The sequence below is a fragment of the Cryptomeria japonica genome, chromosome 8 (assembly GCF_030272615.1).
Source record: "Cryptomeria japonica chromosome 8, Sugi_1.0, whole genome shotgun sequence".
NCBI classification, from domain to species: Eukaryota; Viridiplantae; Streptophyta; class Pinopsida; order Cupressales; family Cupressaceae; genus Cryptomeria; species Cryptomeria japonica.
The window spans coordinates 302,322,508-302,345,450 of NC_081412.1; the positions used below are offsets into that span (position 1 = coordinate 302,322,508).

Below are 22,943 nucleotides of genomic sequence, written 5' to 3' on the forward strand. Positions count from 1 at the left end.
TTCCTCAACCGGGGTTTGACTAAGGCAAACCCCTATCCACAATCCCCCTTTCTTCTCTTTTATGTGTGTAGGTTGCATGTGCGTAGCTATAATTGCAGGTTTGGGCTTCATTTGTAGAGATGGAAGAACCCTTTTCATTTTGCAAATTTTGTGGTGGACCATGTACATTCCCGCCATGGTCCCGACGACTTTTCTCCAAATTTGCAAGGCAGATCCGCATCAGTCTAATTAGATCAGATCCAAAGTTAACACGATCCCAAACTGGTAGCACCTCATTTCACCCGTTTTCTCTCTCTTTTCCACATAGTCAACAAGTCAACTTTCTCATTTACAAAAGAGGGTAAATCACACTTCAATCACTTGCAATCCACTTAGTATTCAGATCCTTGTCTCTCTTGGATTTGGATATAGTGAATTCAACCCCTCTTTTGAATGTAAAGTTCCTTCCAAGAGAAAATCATCATAGTGGCTTCCTTTCTCTCTCCTAGGTGGTGAGTCACTAGGATCCAATTTTCCACTTTACAGAAATCCATACTACAATCCAGAAGAATGAATGAACTGCAAAGATAACATCTCCTATGCCTAAGTATAGTTTCTAGTTAAGCTCAATACCGGAGGACTAAATCTTCTTACATAAACCCAATTCGATCTCCAATGATCGACAAAATCCTCTGCCTGAATGATATTACATTATTCGCACATTACATATCCATTTCCCATTCTCTTTACCATAACCATGATGACCTACAATGAGATCTTACATCATATATATACAAACCCTCGACCATAAATAATCAGGTTGGCCACCGGACAATAAACCAATTACATAATTACAAAACATGTCATCCTTAGACTAAACAAACAATATTCAACCCATAAGACATCCTGAAAACACATCGAGAGGTCCAATCCACACGTTACATTAAGTCGGTCCATAATCTAGATCAACTGGGACCCAATATAGGTCCACACACTAAAGCAATAATCCAAATCTGCCAAGTCTCGAACATGATCACCAACAACATCCTAAATCTCCACCAGAAGCTACACCGACACCACTTATGCATATCATCAAAGATCTTCATCAAAGCTCTGTCGGTGAAACCCTCGTCGGTACCACAAGCCAAGCTTCCAAGCAAACAAGATAGCATCTGATCACCAGACCAAAACCAACCTACTAAATATGAACATGAGTATCAAGAATAAGCCAATTCCATAACTAAATCGTACCGGATCATGGCGGAACCAAACCAACTAGAAACTACTCATCCTATCGAGACCAAAAGGGTGCCAGTAAAGCATCCAAAACAGCTAGTGCTGACATCAATGACAAAAAATCAATGCAATACATAATCAATTCCTCCAAATGGCCAACAAAAGACACTTCAAAAAATGGAGGGATAAGATTAAGAGGTGAAAAGATACATGTTCATCTAGGATTAAAGGGTAGGTAAAAGAAATAATAAAATGATAAGAGGGTAATTAGGAAAAATAATAAAATAATGAAGGGGGTAGGTAGAGGAAAATTAAAAGATAAATGACATGTGTCATAGAAGAGAAAAAGCTAATGAATTAATTAAATAAAAAAAAAATCATTTAATTAATAGAGGAAGTGGGACCAATTAAATAAATAAAATATTTATTTAATTTAGGGAAAAGATATTTTAAATACATAAAAATATTTATTTAAATAGGGAAAAGGCTAGAAGAGGAGAAATGAATTAATTAAATAAATAAAAATATATTTTAATTAATAGAAGGCTTAAGATAAAATATTTATTTAATTAAGCTAGGACAATTTTTGGTGTCTACAACACAAACCTACAAAAATGTTATAATTCTATTGGAAATATGCCTTTAAAAAAATATAAGTTAGTTCTTTTACGCTCAAATACCCATTGTGCTACTATTGAGTATCTTTTAAAACATCACCATAAATATTAACTATAAATTGCACCTTGGTGTGCAATGGGTAACGTCTAAGAGGTGTGAAAGGTCGATTAGGAAAAAATTCAGTTTATTTTTTGCATATTTTAGTAGTACATGAGGTCAATTGGTAGGCCATGATGTTGTTTGTGTTGAAACAAAACCTTTAAATTGATAAGATAATCAAGTTTCATTACCAACAGGCTCATGTTAGAGAGAGATGGGTAAAGAGATAGATAGAATTGGAGATAGAGATGGAGAATGAGGAGAGGAGTATGGAGAGGAGAGAGATATTGAGAGATGAAAAGAGAGGGGGGAGGAATGGATAGAGACAGAGGAGAAAAATAAATAGAGGGAGAGAGATTAAGAGATGGAGAAATAAAGAGAAAAAGAGATAGGCAAATAGAGATGGAGAGAGGGTGAGAGAAATGGGGAGAAATACACATATATTGGAAGAGAGAGAGAGAGAGAGAGAGAGAGAGAGAGAGAGAGAGAGAGAGAGAGAGAGAGAGAGAGAGAGAGAGAGAGATTAATATCGATCACATATCGATAGAGGAAAATACAGATTGATAGAAAGGGATAGGGAGAGAGATGGAGAGAGAGGAAGGGGGGGATATTATATATTATATTATTATAATATAAATGGATTTGATCCTTAAAGTTATGATGAATTGGAAGGGAAATTGTTTTTGCTTTATATTTTGCATGTGGCCAAAGAGTATATCTAAAGGTTTTGAAGAAGTTAAGAAAATGTGCATTTAATATACTAATAGTAAAACTAAAATAACTTAATTCAGTCATGAGCATAAACATATTTGAAATCTTACCTGTAAATTTTCATGTCTTTGACTCTCATTGAATATTGAAATGAGTTGACTTGGCTTTACATATGAATCACTCAAGATAGATACCTAAATATAAAAGCACATACTTATCATTACATGACACTTCTTGATTTCAAGAATGTATAAATTCTTCCCTAGCTCTCCAATGCACATTTGTGTTATTCAATCCACTGGATTGAAAGGAGGTCCAATCTTTAAGAGCTTATGTTAGATCATGAACCTTGACCTTCAATCCCTTACAATAATTTGCATGCATTGTGCACAACACACTTAGATTTGTGCCATATTCACAAAACCCACTAAAATATTGTATGTCTAGGAAGCGTGCTCTGAGACCTAGTCTAGTAATTTTCTTGGACAATTTTATATCATTCCACACATCTTGGTCATTTAAGGAAGGCCTAATATCTGTAGCATTGTTCCACATTTCCATCATCTCAACAGTCTTGTTGTTCAAATGGAACAATGCAAATCATGTGTTCTTCCAATTTCTCATTTCATAGGGATCAATGAAATATCTATTAGTTGACATGTCAAAATCTACATTTATTGAAAATCTTTGAAATGTCAGCTCATCTTGTTCAATCACATTCCACAACATCAATAAAAATTAATCATTGTAATTCATTCTACATAATATTTCCCTTGTTTGAAAGAATGAAATTTGATCTCAGATTCTGACTTATTGAATTATGAAGGCAGTAGAGATGACTAGTTTGAAAAGTGGCTTACTGGAGAGCAGTACAAGGAAAAACAAAACACAACAAAATTTCAAATTTGTCTTTATAATGGAGCTTTATGACTACTAAATGGAACTACAATAAAAAATCGTCAACTAGAAATGTTTGTGCAATGTGGATTGTCTCGTGAAATTCATCCCTAAACCGCGACACGTTAAGTTGGGAATGAAAGAATTGGCGTGGTCCAATGAAGCCATGTAGTTGCATTTTAGGGTATCTGGATGCTCCTCTTTTTCTTTCACTATAATGGAGGTCAAGCAATCCATAGGCCCTCTTGCATAGTTTTTGTCCCTTACAGAGGAAACAAAAAATAAATTATATTCATTTTAACACTTGTATTACCTATCGCAAGAAGATAATTTGTGGGAGATAGTTGCAGCTATTAAGATCTCTGCGCGGTGTGCATGACAACGAGATAGATAACCCAAGAGGCCGCGTAGGCAACAACGACTTTTCTTCTCGACATTAAGTGACACAACCTTTCTCATATAAAGTAAAGGCAAAAAAATAAGGGTTTAAAATGTACGAGAAGATGAACCAACAAGACGAAATCGATAGAGGATACTTTTCTAGTGCGAGGAGTTAAATTCCGGTGGGCGATGCCCACATAAATAGCCTATCAACTAATTACTCAAAAAATATAATTATACAATATTTCTTGGATAACAAAGTTACAAATATTTATGTTGGAGTTGTTGGATATGGTTGTTCATTGTTGTTGCTAGGATATGTTGTTCTCATTGATGTCAACATATTCCTGTGATTTATTTCGGTGAGTTTGGGAAGATCTTTTGATCTGGTTTGTAGTTTGGTTTTGCTGATCACTGTTTTGCAAAATCCAGTATTTCCTCTATTATATTCCGGTGTGATAAGATCTTGTGCCGAGGTTTTGGGATATTGTTTGGGATAATATTGTGTATCTTCATTTCAGATGGTTCGTGATTTGGTGCTCCGCAAGTTATCTTTCTTCGTGGTAGTTGCTGATTGGTTGTGTTCTTGAGCTTTTTGATGTTGATCGATGAAGATTTGATAAGTGGTGTTGGTGTAGTTGTTGGTGATGGTTCTAATGTGCTTGCTGGTGTTTCCTAGTCATGTCCTATTTGTTTTACCGATTCACATTGATTGTTGTGTGAGTTTTTGGTGGTTTTCATCAACCGGTGATGATGTTCATGTTATGTGGTATTAGTGGTGGTATAGCGTGTTGCAGTTGATCTTGGCATGATTTTCGGTGGATGTGATCATTTGGGAATTTGATTTAGGTCCATGCTATGTAATGAAATCATTATATTGGTCCGATGATCGATCTTTGTATCGTGTAATGTAATTTTGTGAGTTGAGGGTTTAGCTGACCTTGTTATCAAGGTTGATGAATTGTATATATAGGTGAGTTATTCACTTAGTTTTGGTGGCAATGTTGTGTCTGCATTATGAGAGAGAGGTTTATGTGCAAACAAGAGATTTATCCTTCAATGTTGTGATTGAGAAGAGATTGGTGTTGCAGAGCAGACATTTGTGCTTAACTAGAACTGTAATCAGGCGTTTGGAGATGCTATTCTTTCAATTCATTTCTTCTAGATTGTAGTCCGAATCATATTGTAAGTCAGTGAGACTTCCCTGAGGGTTGTAGCCTTCCAGGCAAATATCTTTTGAGCAGTGAGCTCTAGGCAACGTGCTTGAATTCATGTGCATTCCCCATTGTAATATTTTCACATACTGCTACAGAGTATCATCTTATTGCGGGTAGGTTCCCATCATGGTTTTTCCCTTAACCGGGTTTTCCACGTCAAAAATCTTGGTGTTGTGTGTTGCGTTGGTAATTTGCTTATCTGTTTATTGCTGCAATTTATCAGTTTATGTTTTGGAGTTTAATTTATGAGATCCGGTGAAGACTGATTCACCCCCCCTCTCAATCTTCCTTCTTGATTGCTGCTAACAATTTATACCTATCAACCATTAATATTGTCAATAATTATATAATCTAGCCTACTCAAACAACTACAATTATTACTTTCACGAATAGTTTTACTTTTTTTTTGATTAAATAAATATAGGGAGACCTAGAGTTGAGTCCAAAACAATGAACTAGACATTGGTGCCAAGGAAGCATTGATCTAAATCTAAAAAAAATCTTATTTATATATTTTATTGAAATAACATAGTCTAACCCTAAAAAATGTTCATTAGCCAAAGGGTTGTAGTTCAATTGGTTGAGCACAATTGGTGAGGAAGATGGTATGTTTTAAGAAACCATCCACCAAAGTTCAAACCTTTAGAGGTATGTTTCAGCTAGATTTGACCCCTAGATGAGATTTGATTGCTTAGTTAAAGAGCAACTTTTGGTTTAGATGCACAGTTCAAACCTTGGGGCTAGATTTGATCCCTAGATGACTTTGGGACGAGATCTCCTACACATGGTTGCTTAGTTAAAGAGCAACTTTTGGTTTAGATGCAGGGTTCAAACCTTTGGTGACACATGGATGGTTTTGACATACGGGTCCCATGAATGATTTTGTATAGATATGAGTGGTTTTGTATAGATCCCTCTGCATGCCACAATTTGACACGACAATTTGACATTGGCAATTTTGACTTAAAAATCCCTTTGCACATGTGCTTACTAGAGTCGTTATAATTCAATGACACCACATGTATAAACATCTATTAAAAAACCCAAAGATATTTCTATTAAAAAAACCAAAGATATAAACATTTATATATAATCCGATTATTTCTATTTAAAAAAAACTATTTTTTTAATAAAAAATTAACAACATCCAATGAAAGAGAACCAACCTTGGAAGCAAAGGTGGGGTGTGCCATCAACCTCACCCGTACGCTTGTACTTGATGGAGTCAGAATCATCTGGAGTTGGAATTTATAGTAAAGATGAGATGGGTGTCAATTACAGCAGACAAATCAGACGATGTTTGCACCAAACTATGGAATATATTTAAGTTGAGCTCCATTTGTTTTACATGTATTGCAAGGTGGAAGCAGAGTCAGAGAAAACATGGAGTCTTACTGTCCCCATCATTCTTCCATCCAATTGTTAATCACACCGCACAAAAAGGGTCCACCTTCGTACGCCTCGGTTTGCACAGCTCAACTCATCTCTGAAATTAATAATCAACAAAATTGCATATGCTCCATTAATTATCTCTGAATCCCAGAATACCGCGTGGCGTGTGAGCATATTAAAAACAAAAGCATGTTATTAGGTACTTACTTTTCCCCGATAATATTGAGCGAGCCATCCGTAGATCTAACCAAAGCCAACGATTCTCCCACTGCAACTTGAAAACATCGTATACGACAAGAGCATTTTTATGTCTGTTGGTTATTTTGTTTTACTGGCTTAAGCGGTGAGATTTGAAGCAGGAGGGGTTTGAAGACGGCTAGGGTTTTAAAAGGCTTGCAGAAACTGGATTCTCAATCTCAGCCTTGATATAAAATGGTGTCAATGGCTCTGTTTTGACCTCAAATGTGTTCTGTTTGTTGCCAGTAGGACCGAACGAGTTTTTTCTTTATTTGAATGTTGATCTGGGCTTTATACGCTGCAATTTCGTAAACGTTGTGTCAAGTACGCGCATTGCCCACCTGCTTATGTTGTTAAAATTGGTATTATTTTGCTTCCGAATGGAAACTAAGAGTGTCAGTGAATGGGATATTAGCAGGCGTGAAGAGAACTGAAGTGATCAATTGGACCGGATCTTCCTGTTACTACGACTACAAGGTCGGCCGCAGAGTCGAACTCGAGACCGGCTGTGGAAAAGCCATCCCAGGTGGGCCGTACATCGTGGGGCGTCAGTACTTTAACACCACAGCAATTTTGACGGCCAATGGAGTCTTGCGTTTTAAGAAATTGACGATTCCATGGCCTCGGTGCGTGTGGCTCATTATTCTTGTTTAATATGTTTATGTAGTGGGACAATGATGGCATCTATTTTGCTTACCTGCTAAAAGGTTTGCCGAGATAAAAGTAAGAAGGCTCTAAAGGCAAGCCACCGCCTGTTTGATTGAACAGGAAGCAGAAAGGTGCGTGGTAGAATATTTCGAGGGCCATTTTACTTGTAGCGAGTGCTATGGCCCCTTTTGTGCTAAGCTTGTGGGTATCTGGCAGAATTCGATTGCTTCATTGCTTATTTGAAGGGCACGCTTGAAGTTGGGGAAGCTGCAAGTATGGATTTGTTTGGGAATATGATGGAACCTTGAGCCTGTGCAGATTTTTGGCAATTGAGCGCCATGAGAAAATCGAGAGAAATGTCTCCAAAATCATGGATTCTTTTTTTGGCTATGTGCAAGGTAATCTCATTAGAATAGGCAACTATTTTTCATTTTTTATACTTATTTTTCAGGAATAGTAGGATATGTTGAAGAATTAGAATATCATTTCGCGTACTTCATTACCAGAGCAGAATACCTCAAGTGGTTTTGGGGTTTATCAAAGTATTCAAACATATCATCTGCCAAAGTACTGGCTCGTACGAGAAAATTCAATTGTCGCGGCTTGGGAAAATGCAGGCTATGTATTTGCGATTGGTATTGTAAAAAATACAACATATCATCACTGCATATGACTTCTTTGAAAATCTTGATATGCACTCTGTAATACTTCGCACATAAAGGAAATATTTTTTTCCATAGAATAATCACCGCACCAGTAAATATAATCATAAAGTAGAAACGGAAATTTCAGGAAGAATTATCATTAGCACAGAGTCACAGACTGTACAATCTTCTTGTTTAAGGAATTCATGCGAGCGAATTGACACAATGTTTTTCATACCAACTAATACCTCCCTCTCGTATAGAAATTCGATGTTATAACTTATCATGTTAGACTGCTTTTATTATAGATAGGAGGTTGTAGATAGCCAATATCGGACTGTAACAAATGCCTTATATGGCTATCTGTGAGAAATTGTAATATAACATCATATGCTTCAGACGTTGGATTCGTAACAAATGTCTTAGATGCCCATCTCTAAGAAAATATATATATCCCTTAACACCTATAATACATTGTATATGTTGGATTTGCAAAAATATTTTTGAATGTGTTGATTCTCCTTAGTAGGTATCCTCATATGAACTTCAGCAATTGGATAATACATTGAAAATATCACTTCCAAAAGCTCATATAACCAATAATGGCACGATGTATTTCATCAGCATAAATAGCAAAACGTATTCTTAATAACTATCATGCACCTATTAATTCTGTGTACCTATAATTGAGGTACAGTATGCTTTTCAATGAAGCCATTTCTTCTTTGATCTGGGTGTTTTGAAGCCATCTTTTTTAATTTCCATACATTTTTTGGTTTGCTTCTGCAACTAATTTGCAAGTCTGGATTGTTAACAATCTCTAGAAGTAAGTGGTGAGGGATTTTCTGACCATGTTTGATGTGTTATTGGTGGTGCTTGGTTAGGATTTAGAAATTCTCATCTGTGGAGTTCCTAGTGGCTCATTAATGGTTTTCTCTGTTCAGATATTGTTGCTGCTGCTGTGGAAAGGGATTGTTGGTTGCAAAGCTGAAAGTATTGGACTTTACAAGCAGAAGGTGGAGCGAGGGGTAAAGACTCTTAAGTCACATTCTTGTATACATGATGATATACTAGAACAACGCCGTCGTTTTGGACAGAGGGAGTATTCTGTAACTCCGCAGGTCTATGATGATGAATCTGGGTTTGCCAGAAATCACAGGAAACGTAGGGGACTGTTGTCCATTGACAAAAGGAATTCACCACTAGAGAAAAAACAGCCAATCAGGATATTTTTGAACTATGACGCTGTGGGGCACTCGTTGGACAGAGATTGTCGGAATGTTGGAGACATTGTGAAGGTGAAGTATAAGATTCTCTGGTTCTATGGTCAAATATTATGTAGATTTTACTTGGTAATTATGGTTTTTTTGCTTATTTTTCAATTTTCGTCAATGCATGATGTTCTAGCTAGGGGAGCCACCCTTAAGTTCTGTGTCTGGAGTGCCTGTTTGCAATTCACGTGCAGAACCTCCAGTTTATGGTGATTGCTGGTACAACTGCACTTTAGAAGATATATCAAGAGAAGATAAGCAAAAAAGACTCCATGAGGTAATCATAAATTTAAACATTGCATCCTATCTTGATCTGCCGTCATTTGTACATGCTCAAAACATTGTTTTTGCTTGATCCATACTAGGCCATGCCTATTATTTTAATATCTTCCAGGGGCTTTGTTCTTCTTGGCTAAAGGAACTGAAAAATAAATTGAATGAATGATTCAATAATCGGATGATTACATTGAATGATATACACACGTATATATAGAGGTTACAAGACGATGTTCTATAATTAGAACATAAAGTTAAAGTAAAAGATTAAAGAGCTAAGAGCTAAATTAAGCTTAAAAGCTAATTAACTAAAAAGCTAAAGCTAAATGCTAAATAAAGCTTAAAAGCTAATTAACTAAAAAGCTAAATGACCATTAAACAAGGAACTAAATATAGGTGACTAAAATATAATTAAATATTCTAATACCCTCCCTTAATGGTCATTCTATCTACTAACTACCCTACATAAGACACTGCAGGTCTTTTGATCACAATGAAAAGAACACTCTGCGGCGGTGGAGACCCTTTTGGATCTGAAAAGTGTTAATGACCAAGAATACCAAAAGCCATCCAAGCTAATGTAGCCTTCACACGCGAATTAGAGATCTAGCACACACGAATTATTGAAGCCTGAAACAATGATTTTGAGGAAAAAATCAGCAAACCCTTTTGCAGAAGAGTACCAAGAAATCTGAGGTTACAAATCATCGTTTTTGTGGAAAAAAACAGTAAAACCCAGATAACTAAAATCTTAAGCGAATATCGCGGATTACAGATGAGATAATTTTAAAGGGAAAATTATAAACCTTGCGAACAATTTTTGAGGAAAAAATCGTGAAAACCCTCCCATGATTTTTTGTGGAAAAAATCAGAAAACCGACCGACAATTTTTCAGGAAAAAATCGTGAAAACCCTAGGACCTGTAAGACGAGGTCTGGCCTAAATCAATCTGATCAAGGCAACGATATTTAGATATCGTGAACATGCACTGTTTCCAGGTGTCGTGACAGTTGTTGAACTTTTGTCTGTGTTACAACATGATGTTAGTAAAAAATGCCATCACAAAAATAGAGGTTGAACGAGGTCAACCTAGTGAAAGCATGAGACAAAGAATCTGATTCAAAAATCAGAATAGAAGCAGTTGCACAAAAAATCTGAAACCTTGGAGAAGAATTCTGGCACGAATTTTGAGGTTTGGAAGAAACCCATAAATTAATATTTTCTGCAAACTTAAAATCTGAAATTTTTCCTGAAAATAATCAGAAAAAAATAATAATTTGCAGAAAATAAAAAAATACCTCTGATTTTTTTGCAAAAAAAAATAGGGGCAGAAACCCTAGGTCGGATGTACAACATAAACGGCGCCTAGAAGACACCAAAATTCCCGAGGTCCACAGAATTAGCAGAAATCGTTGACTGTTTTTAAATTCCAAGGCAAATTCGCTTGCACAAAATTCAAGGTATGGAAAACGAAGCACCCAGAAAAATCTGAAACCAACCCAGAAAAGCTCTCGAAAAACCCACCAAGAATCTGAAATCAGAATGCAAATTCGACTTGAACTGAAAGGTCAAAATCCTAGTCGAAAATTGCAGAAACCCTAGGAAAATTTTCAACCTGCAAAAAAAAATCTGCCTAGGACGAGAAAAAATCCTGCTCTTTTAAAAAAAAAAAAACAGTTTTAAAAAAAATCTCTTCAATAAAAAACTTCAAAAAATTTTAATAACAAAAAATTTCGAAATTTTTAATTTCCATGCTCTAATACCATGAAAAATAAATTGAATGAATGATTCAATAATCGGATGATTACATTGAATGATATACACACGTATATATAAAGGTTACAAGACGATGTTCTATAATTAGAACATAACGTTAAAGTAAAAGATTAAAGAGCTAAAAGCTAAATTAAGCTTAAAAGTTAATTAACTAAAAAAAAAAAGCTAAATGCTAAATAAAGCTTAAAAGCTAATTAACTAAAAAGCTAAATGACCATTAAACAAGGAACTAAATATAGGTGACTAAAATATAATTAAATATTCTAATAGGAACATGGGCCTCTGTGCTATTTTTGAAGTATTAGCGTTTTTTTTCCAAACTAAACTATTCCTCTTACCTGGACTAGAAAAAGTTTTCTGTTATTTATGTACAGTTAGTCTTGGACTAGAAATCCCATGGACATGACATGAACATTAACGGAGCAGTAAGGGGGTAACTGATCTTAAAGTACTCAAGAATTCTCATACATCTTCTTCCTTGTCTCCCCAGCAAATTCAGAATCAACTAAACTCATTTCGTAGATTTTGAGCCTAGTTGGTAACTTTACCCCAGCAAATTCAGAATCAATTAAACTCATTTCTTAGATTTTGAGCCTAGTTGTGAACTTTGAGCTCTGTTCTTCTAATTAATGTTCTAATAGCTCAGTGATTTGAGCTTTAAAATTTCAGCTGAAAAGCAGCCTACGTTATTTCAAATACTTGAAAGAGAAACAACTTACTTCAATGTACAAACTGCTTCACATTTCTTCTATCACTATTTAATACTTGCCAAGTTGCCACAAATATTCAGCAGAGGGGTTAACGTGTCATCAGCCAAAAATATCCAATTTTAAATAAGAGACAACCTTTAGTACCTTCTGGCAGGTCTCTTGTGTGTACACATAACCTTTTTTGCTCTCACAAACAGGATATTTCTAATTGGCTCCTCTTTTGCAGTGGTATCCCAATGATGCTTGAATGCATGAAACGGTATGGCACTGACTTTCTTATGTGTAATCCTTGTGAATTTGATTTGATTATAGGTGTATATGGCCGGAAAAATGATTTCTAATTGTCATATTGCACAGGCCATATTGGCCATTATACTGGAATGTAGAGCTATCTACCAGCTATAATGTGAATACACTATAATTTGGGATCACTATTAATTTTATTTGTATTGATATTCCCAAATTTTCTCTCATGCTATTTATCGAAGGAAAGAGAAAGCACTTGTATCCATTTACATCATTATCTGTAATTGTGGTTGCGTTTTGGGTAGGCACTTGGTGAGACGGCAGAGTGGTTTAGAAGGGCTTTGGTAGTGGAACCTGTAAAGGGTAATCTCCGGTTAAGTGGCTATTCTGCATGTGGTCAGGATGGTGGAGTGCAGTTACCTCGTCAATATGTGGAGGGTGAGAGTAGTTTTCTTGGCCCTTTTTTTAACGCATTCTTTGCATTGCATGAGAGTGAATTACTTCAATGCATATACTTTATGTGTCATTAGCTATATGATCCCGACTTGTTTATTTGATGTAAATTTGCTTGAATCATTTTCCCATTTCAAGTGTATTCCTAATATTTATGATGTATATATGTCTCAATTTTCAGAGGGTGTTGCAAATGCTGATCTAGTACTCCTAGTAACAACTAGGCCGACGACTGGAAATACTCTTGCCTGGGCTGTGGCATGTGAACGTGATCAATGGGGCCGTGCTATTGCTGGTAAGTTATTGCCTTTAATCTTTTGAAATTCCTTTCTTCCAGTGCTATTTTCTTTCTCATATGACTGTTCAACTTCTGTTGAATGTATAAATTAAAACATCTTTCCAGGTCATGTAAATGTAGCACCTCGACATCTTACTGCTGAGGCAGAAACATTGCTTTTTGCCACTTTAATACATGAGGTCAGTCTTCTATTTCTAACAAAAACAAATATTATTCTTTTTATCTGGGTCTCTTCTGATTTTTTAACTGTGCAGGTCATGCATGTTCTAGGCTTTGATCCACATGCCTTTGCACATTTCCGAGATGACCGCAAGCGAAGACGAGATCAGGTAAATATTGATCAATAATCTCTTGTATATCATTCCTGTTTTCTTACATTCTCATTTCTAGTCAGACCATTATTGGCTAGGCATATTTTAAATTTCTAAAATAGTAAAATGTTGAAATTCAGTGTGATATGGGAGGAAAGTCATAAAACTACAAGGCTGTGATAGATCCTTTGTATGTAGTTTGTTGTGTTGCACTATTGCTGATAGATTAATGTTTCGATACCTGGTAGTCTTCATCACATTTGAGTTCCTGGCATTGTTTTAGACATGCTTCCTTTTCTTCATTGCTCTACAAGTTTAGAAGAGTTCATTATTAGACATGATCAGTGAGGCATATTTTAAAATTTAGTTTTTATCTTTTCTTCATTTCTAAAATAGTAAAATGTTAAAATTCAGTGTGATATGGGAGGAAAGTCATAAAACTACAAGGCTGTGATAGATCCTTTGTATGTAGTTTGTTGTGTTGCACTATTGCTGATAGATTAATGTTTCGATACCTAAATTTTATAATCAAGATGGTAATTCCAAATCAGCTCTTTGAATGTATCAAAATTGAGAGTACAATTTCTTATATTCGTCTACCCATTGACATTGTTCACATCGACAACAACATAACTCACATCTTGTACTTTATTCTTCAACAAATCAACCCTCAAAGCCTTTAATAACAGGGCCATCAACCCATGACCATTGTTAGTGTGGAGAATTGACAACATTGAACAACAAACTAGAAGAATGCTGGAAATTGACACATCATTATCTATCTGCTAATGAATATTTCTTCATCCACCTTATTCTCATTGTAAATGGGCTGCAATCTTGTTAATATTTATTATTAGCTATGTCATCGGTTTCAATGAAGTTGATCCATGAAATTCAAAATCCAGAGAACTTTTAGAAAGCCCAAAAAATTCGTTTTAGTTCGCCCATATATTTGTATAATAAAATGGTTAGAATTTTCCTTTAATAAAAAGTGTATGGTAGAAACACATTTTTAACCATTTTTGGAGTAAAAACTGCAAGCTTCATTAACGAATTAGTTGCTAGCATTGATGGTTTTTTCTCCCCAATTCTGTATCCGCCCTTGATGGGTTGAGGAACTTGCTTAAAACCTGCGAGTTATAGGGGGCATGCTGTGGGAGGATTTTGTTTTATTTTTCATTTGTTTTTATGGTTTGTTCTTTTTTCTTTATTTTTGTTTAGATTTTTTTTTTAAATAAATTTTAACATAGTAAAAATGAATCAACACTGTTTTACTTTTCTGAATATGAAAATTTAATATCTTAAAATTCCCCATTAATGGCGTCTGGAAGGTTAATCTTCTATGCAATCCAAGGGGGAATGTCAAATGGACAAAGCCAGAAATTGGATGGATCAAAGTGAACTTTGATGGGGCATCTAGAGGAAATCTGGGGCCAAGTGGTGCAGGATTCTTAGCTAGAGACCATGAAGGTAACATCCTATGTGAAAGGATTGAACATTTGGGGGTGATGATGAACAAGGAAGCAAAATTTAGAGCTTCTCTTCTGGGTCTTATGTGTGGGCTTGAAGTTGGTGCGGGGCAAATTCACTTAGAAGGTGATTCCCTCTTAACGATTAATGCAATCAGGCAAAAATCGATCCCGAATTGGAAATTGGAAAGGTGGTTGAGATCAATAAAGGAAATTATTAGAAGCCTTGAGGAGTTCAAAATAATTCATATCTATAGGGAAGATAATTAAGAGGCTGATGCATTAGCCAATAGAGTGGCTGAGGTGGCTGAGAGCAGGACGGGTGTGGTGGGGCTTGAGATGTCAAGCATTCTGATAATCATTTCTCTTCGTAGGTTGTTGTGGGTACACCTCCCATTGGGCTTGATGTGGGGATTTGGCACAATTGAGGCATTTATTTTGGAGGGTGGCTGAATCCAACGTAGATTGAATGGTGGCAAAGATGGAAGTGACCAGAGTGAGGTGGTGAGAGGAGAATTTGATACCAAGACAAATAGGACACATATAGCAGGTTTTGTATGTGCAAAGGTCCTCATTTCTCTATTTATGGACTAGGATGGTACTCGACATATGGTGTGATGTTCATTGAATGATGGGCTGTAGAGAAATTTATAGTGATTGTGGCAAAGGTGTAATATGGTAAATCTGACCCTGTTGTGATGATTTGAGCTCCAAGGAATATTGTCAAACACTTGTCTTGCAAAGTCTGTACTTGCTGTTCTTGTTTCAGTTTGTTTGGGTTTGTTTTGATGATTGCCAATGATGACCAAAAGCTTAAAAAGAATGTAAATAAGCTTAACAAATAACAGAGATGCAATGCAAGACTTCTGTTTTAGATATCCAATGGCTTATGAAGATTGAAAATGATTATAACTGATTCTTACAGCCAATAAGCATTTCTACAAACACTTGGCATGCATACTAGTGATTCAATATAAACTGAATGAATAACTACAGCAAAGGCATTTCATCAAACAGTTATCATGCAACCTCTCCTACCTTTTATGGATGTTCTATCTCATTACAATGCTAGTATAGAATGATGAGCCAGGACTCTTGGCATTACAATGTAAGTCTGGATACTAAATGCAATTTTTAGAGAGCTGGAAATGATTGTTATTTCGAATAGATTATATATACCAACTCATTAATGCCAAAACATACCCTGAAAGACAAGCTGTTCGCTTTTATTGAAATCTGGAAATGCACATTTATCTATGAATGTGACAGCTGAAAGTGATCAATCTGTCTGAGTGATAAATGTTCTCCACCATATTAAACATTCAAAGGATTCCAAAGTCCATGGCATTCTCAAAAGTGATGAAATATGCACCAAAGCTTTGGCATTCTGCCTCAAGCTTACACGTCCCTGCCCAGAACTTTGCTACAGACTGCTGTAAGTTGCAATCTGCACTTTGTGAGCCCACGTGGCTATGTAGAATGGCACGCACAGCAGATAGAACCCTCCTCAATGATATACCATCATACCCTTGACTCTTCTTGAAGTAAAAACGCCACACTAATGAGCAGCATGAGTCCCACGTGCCAAAGGATTTAAGGCACAGCAGCAGCAATATTCTTTGTAACAGTGATTCACTCTTTTTTTTTTTTAAGTCTTCGATCTGCAACAAGTATTCTTCAAACCCTTCATGGTAAACTTCAGAAACTTCACTAATTAAGCTCAATGGTGGACTCTGATATAAATCCACTCTACTTAGAAGGTCTGAGTTTGCGTCCAATCTTCAGCTTCCAAGGGGTTTCATCCTCAGAATGATCCAGTCACTGAATATCAGCAACAAGAGAAATAGCTTCAACATAATATTCTCATGACATGCCTCAAATGAAAGGATAGCCTTGCTTATAGAGCTTCTCAAGTTGGTGAATGCTTGTACTTTTACTATTTAGCAATGTGGGATAAAACATTCTTTACTTTTAATTCCTCCTTATGAAGTAGCTTCTCGAACAAGCTGGAGAGCTTAATGAAATAAAGTGACTTTATATTGTTAATTTATAAAGTCACTTTATGAAAATGACTTAAATACATTTTAACCCCCACCTTATGTCAACATATCACAAAGTCATTTAATGCTATAATGGCCCCACACCTAATGACATTTTATAAAGTTAAATAATAACTTTATAATATAATCTTTAGCAAATAATATCATTAAATGCCATTGTAATTTTAATATCTCATTAATTACTCATATCTCTCTGTCCCCTCTGAACCTGGAGGTCAACCATTGTTCCCACTACGCATCCGACTGCCTTACTAAAAATAGTAAGGGTCCCTCTCTAACAATCACTGATTTACTATAAATAGTAAATTCCTCATTATCTAGTCGAACCAACTGTGCGTTGCAATCATAGCATGTTCAAGTCCCCGCTATAAATAGTAACCCTGACTATCCTAAAATAGTGACTTACTATAAATAGTAAGTGTGCCAAATTGAACCAAACGAAGAGCAATCCTGAACACTTCTGACCTCCGGAATGGGAATAAGCCTCCTGCATTGCCAACTGGGACCCTCTAACCGTCAGTCTTAGCCTATGAGGGCCAATAATAGACTAATCCAATAAAAAATCATCTCATCCCAAAAGGGGACATTACAGAAGGTATTTTACATTCACAAGGTTGAGGTCTGAACAATATTGCAATGGATACACCTATTAGATTGTGCTGCAGGTTAAGACAAATGTCGTTTTAGGCAATCTCTGAAAAGAGGTTGAAGCAGGTCTTTTATGTGGAGCATGGGATGGCGGTGCATGTTGTTAAGAGGATATTAGGGGATGAATTTCTAAAGGTGGAGCACTGATATAGGGTCAACACAGACATTTCTGCCATGTTTGTTGCGAGCCTCATTGATGCTAGTGAAGGAAAGGAGATGGTGGGTGCTTTGTGCAGGAAACTAATTAAGAAGTGCTACCTAGGTGAACTCAAAGATGTGCTTGAAAATGTGGACAAAAGGAGAATAGTTCTGCTGCCAATGGATAACTATGTGGTCCATCGGTGTTGAAAAGAGGTGAAAAAGTATCCAATTTTGGTCTCGGTGGATGATGTTGATTTTATGGTAGTGCTTGTTAACCACAAGCAAACATTGGATCTGTTGCCTTCCCAACCATAGACGATAAGCTCTTATCGTCACCCCCGAGCACGCTACATGATCTTCAGGTTATTGAATTCATTGCTATTTATGCAATCATGACCTTGCATATATATGAATCAATACCTCCTAATAGATCTCAAGTCAGCCATATACTTTTGGCGCCAAGGATAGGGTCAGATCTATATATTACAAGTTACATATGAGTCTCCCTTAGTTGCAAGTTACATTTAACTTAATCACAAGTTACACACAAGTGGTTCGCCCAAATAGGACCTGCCCCAAATTAGATTCATACAACTGAGATATCCAAATGCCAAGGCCGACAGGCCACTTGCCATTTTGTGCACTAGGTCGGCCCTAGAAGGGATCCAACCTAGCTACACAACAACAGATGAAGCAAGGGTGGCGCAACGGATGATGGTGGTGGAGAGAAATGCCTTGTTTCTCAAGAAAATGGTGGACTTAATGAAGGAGGGTGGTGCCGGGTGGTTGCAGAGATCTAGTTTGTGAAGGCTTGGTGAGTGAAGATGAGGATGTGGGTTTGGTCGCGGCTGAAGACAGAGGTATGGGATCTTCTGGAGGGGTGTTTCCTACTGTGGCGGAGATGGAGGCTCACAACGCATGCGGTCCCGACTGCCCAGTGAAGGTTGGGACTAAGGTGGCTCGTGGTCTGCCCTAGGCTCCTTCGTGTGTTTGGATAGTGGAGGTTTTTTTGTAAGTTGTCTGATATTCTGCATAAATGATAGATGTATAAAGTAGTAAGGGTTATAATTTAGGGTTAACTTCATAATTTAGGTTGGTATTAGGAAGGTTTGATTGTATGTACTGGTTTGCAGGACTGTATGTAATGGTGTAATGGTATAGTCTTTGAATTAAGACACAAAGGGTAGTAGAAGTAGGTTGATATGCAGATATGCAGGGGATAGTTTGCAGGTCTGAATGCTTAAGAACACAGATTCTGAATATGGATGTAAAAATGTTTTTGAATTAATATCAGGCTGCAACCCCATATAGCTGTAGTTTATCGATCAAAAAAATAAAAAATTAATATCTTAAAATATTTAATATATACAATCAATTATCAATATACTAATTTGAATATATTTAGTATTAAATTAAATTTCGATTATTAATATTAGAGTCCTTTGATGATTGTATGACCATTATTAAAACTGTTATACAATATAATATTCGATGACTACTTGAAATTTTTAAAAGTGTTTATTAAATTGTGATTATTGTGTTAATCATTTACTATTATTTAATATTTTAAAATATTTAATTTAGATTATTAATTGTTATTATATTTAGCAATTATAATATTTAAATTAAAATGTTTCAACATCTTTATATTTTAATATTCTTAAATTTATATAAGGCGAATATAGTAATGAATTTTTTTGTACTTAATCCAATTTTTATTCTTGCCAAACTCGAACTCGAACCTTGTGATATCGGTTATTAGCATTCTACTGCTGCAAATATTTATAAATCAAACTTAGATACCTAAAAAAATGGGGTACTTTGATGCTGAAAATTAGTTGGTCGATTTGAAGTAAAGAGCAACAAAAAGAACAGATTTTACGGGAGTGCATCCATTTGTGAGTCAAGCTTGTGTTGCTCAGGTAATTGGTCAGTTTTGACCCATCAATCAGGTAGCAATTGAGAAAGTTGTATGCTGAGATTTTCTGTTTACACCTTAGGTTGTGCTACAATATTTAGATGGAAGACTTTGTACATTCTACTTTGTTTCGACGTGGTTGGTATTTATGCTAATCTTATGCATAGTCAAATTCCAAATCTTTAACCCACAAAGGAACCGAAAGGATTGATTGCTCAGAGATAAAAGTAGGGGTTCTCTAGGCACCCCCCAAGATAATAAGAAGCATATCACATTGCATTTAACAAGCAAACAACTTCCTCTCAATGAAAACCATCATGACAAAAGATTTTCTTATGGCTATTAGGTGCCAGATGCTAATGTGCTACTGCCTTACTATTCAGCATTTGTTTTTTCTGTTTCCTGTGTGATCTCAACACCATTTGCAGTGAAGCATTCTCTTTGGATTTCCTGCCCTTCACTGTTGTCCGTTCATTATTTGACGATTCATACATCCTTTCATCAATATCATTCTTACTATAACTCCCAATTTCATACAAGATTTGTTCATCGTTAGAATGAGACTCTTGCTCTAATTTCACGAGCTTGCTCTAATTTCCCTTTCTCGTGAGCGCTCTCTATATTTGGCCTCAAAATTATAGCTCCATCTATATTCTTTATTCCATATTTAGCTACTTCCTGAACAGGAGTGGCATACAATATATTTTCCTCACTTTCAACTATATTGCTATCATCCACTTTCTGAATAACATCTGGGATTTTGGCAGCAGCAATTAAAGAACAGACAATCAACTGGTGCTGGGGATGCACATTTTTCCATCAAGACAATTGCCCATTGGTCCTTTGGACTTTTGAGCATTCATCTGCTTTTGTGCCCTATTGTAAAATAATTTCAGCAATGACACAGATTTTTTCTCACAATCTAATGATTGTTTCCAGATTTCTTTTCCTGCTTAAGGCTTTTTTGCTTCTACTAGGACTTGGCTCATATCCATTTGTACAAGGATCCTTAGCAATAAACTTTATTCAGTCTCCAATCTTTTTCAAATTAGAGTGTGTCCGAAAATGAAGTGGTAGATTTGGGAGCCTTACCCTGATTGGAGATACCTTAAATTCCTTAGTGAAAGGATTAAAACTAGGAAACCATGGTTTTAGGAATAAAGAGACATCCCCCAATTCCATGGCCTCATTTCTAAAAACTTGTTCCTGTCTATCAAGAGTCACAAACCACCACAGAGAAACCTTGTGCATTGGGTAGATGACAATTGGTACTTCCGGGAAGGGTTGTCATGTATGTTCATCCGTTGGTTTAACTCTTGAAGTGAAGGCTTTAGAGAACTGAACCTTACTATTAAGTTATTAACCATTTTTTTGAGTAACGCTTCATCTCTACTATGCTCTCTCAGAGCTCTAGAGAAAGTTTTTATTTTATTTTGAGATTAGCAGACCCCCTTTTTTTCCAAACCTTTATGCCGTGGCTGAGCCGTCAAGTCCTCCTGGTGCAGACAATGATTGGGTGCCTGGTGAGAGGTAGCTGATCCTTGCAGCTTCACACTCTGAACCAAACAAAATGCAGCATGGAAGTTAACAGTAATTCAGAATTAATTATTCAAACATCAAATTGCACCTGATTCAGGCGTTCAGACCAGCTACAAAGCATTACAAAGAACTCAGAAATTATTTGAAGTCACTGCCTGGTCACTATAATCTTACACAGGTCAGCAGAAATAATATGCAGCTTTGTTCTCCCATGGACCCTGTTCTTGTCTCCCTCATATATTTCATCTTTATTTTTTTATTTTTTTATTTTTTTATTTATTGTGGAAGATATCTGCCCTAGCAGAGGAGACTGCCACAGCCCCTAAGGGCTCATATGTGATAATTAATGAGTGAGGTAAGACCTTGTCAGACAGTTGCTGTGACTGAAAATACCACGATCTGGAATAAGGTAAAATGCTTGGCAGAAAATGTGCGAGGGGTAACTGACAGACAGGATTTGCTGGGAAGAAAAGCCATGATCCACTTGAAACCCCAGCAGAAGGAACCGGCAACAGCCAATAGGTAACTGCAGGCAATAATACCCATGTCCTCTATAAAAGGATAAACACTTGGCATGTGGGTCCAGTAACAGTCAAAAGTGTTTGAACAAAAAAAAAAGCCACAGTAGTAAGATGTGCGTCCAGCTAGGAATGACCAGAATTACATCCTCATGGAAGTGTCCAGTAATGGCCTTGTTTCCACAAGACAGCACTGACCAAGCAAAAGATGACTGCTTCAAAATAAGCCAAAGATATGGGTCCCCTGTCAATCAATATGATCCAGTGCTAAGGTGCAGGTTGAACCCCATAGGAATTCTGACAGCCTACCATTAAGAAACCAGAACCTCCTGAAACACACAGAAGTAGAACGTCAAACCTCTCAGTTGTAAAGGTTAATAGACAGTGGATGATTATTAGTTAGAGGATAGAAGACAGTTAGTAACAGTAGAATAGGAGGAAAGGAGATTGAGTAGAATAGGAGCAAAGGAGATTGGTGCCAAGGCTTGTTGTTATAAACATGCTATTTTCATTGAAGTCATGGTGGATTTTGGTGTGCTATTTCAACTTGTTGTATGGTCTCTACTTCTCATAGCGTAGATGTTAATTAGATGATTGGAAGACCTTATTATTGATAAATGGTGAAACCTAATGTTCATACCACTCGGAGTTTGTTGATTGCAAATTGCAGCGTGTGGTTGAAGTGAACCTGATTAAAAGCATTAACTTCAATTACTTAATGCTCATTGTTCATGGTGTTGGTTTGCATGGGTGATATGAAAATCATTTGCTTACCCTTAGTAGATTGCACCATCTTTGTGTGGTTTGTTCCCGCATGGCACAGCAAAGCTTGGTTTGGTGTTACCGATTCCACAATCATCTCTTACATTCTTAGGATTAGTATAGGATTTCTAAACCTTTATCCCTTTTGTCTTTATTTTCCAAGTAAGTTAAGGCAATTAGAGTCCGTGTTCCAGCAATGTTCAAGCAAAGCTTAAGTCCCCTTGTGATTCCAGCAAAATCACATCACAACACCGAGTCTATCCACGACAATTAAGTCGCATTGTTCGCATTATAAACCTTGGAGTCATCTCATTTGATCATGTTGTATAACATATGAGGTTACTTTGTTCAAAAGAGGATAGAATACCTTGGTATTTTATTTTCTGTTTGAGGTGTCATAAAAACCACATCAATAGGGAGGTCTTGGGTTCAAGTCCTAGGCAGCCCATTTTGGATAAGTAATAAACACCATAATCCAGATACATATT

At 36.4% G+C, this 22,943-nt stretch overlaps 1 protein-coding gene across 2 annotated transcripts in view; it reads left to right on the plus strand.

The window, feature by feature from the left end:
- The first annotated feature begins 6,444 nt into the window (after window positions 1–6,444).
- LOC131060556 (uncharacterized) overlaps window positions 6,445–22,943 on the plus strand; it is a 31,761-nt gene continuing 15,262 nt past the window's right edge. Inside the window, exons 1-8 of one of the 2 annotated variants that reach the window (XM_057993822.2) lie at window positions 6,445–7,393; window positions 7,536–7,813; window positions 9,004–9,357; window positions 9,467–9,607; window positions 12,644–12,776; window positions 12,973–13,086; window positions 13,195–13,268; window positions 13,344–13,418. In XM_057993822.2, coding sequence (XP_057849805.2) covers window positions 7,754–7,813; window positions 9,004–9,357; window positions 9,467–9,607; window positions 12,644–12,776; window positions 12,973–13,086; window positions 13,195–13,268; window positions 13,344–13,418 — 951 coding nt within the window. In that variant the 5' untranslated portion in view covers window positions 6,445–7,393; window positions 7,536–7,753. Of the gene's footprint in view, window positions 7,814–9,003; window positions 9,358–9,466; window positions 9,608–12,643; window positions 12,777–12,972; window positions 13,087–13,194; window positions 13,269–13,343; window positions 13,419–22,943 lie in introns of both variants that reach the window. The other variant, XM_057993821.2, reaches the window with a different exon arrangement.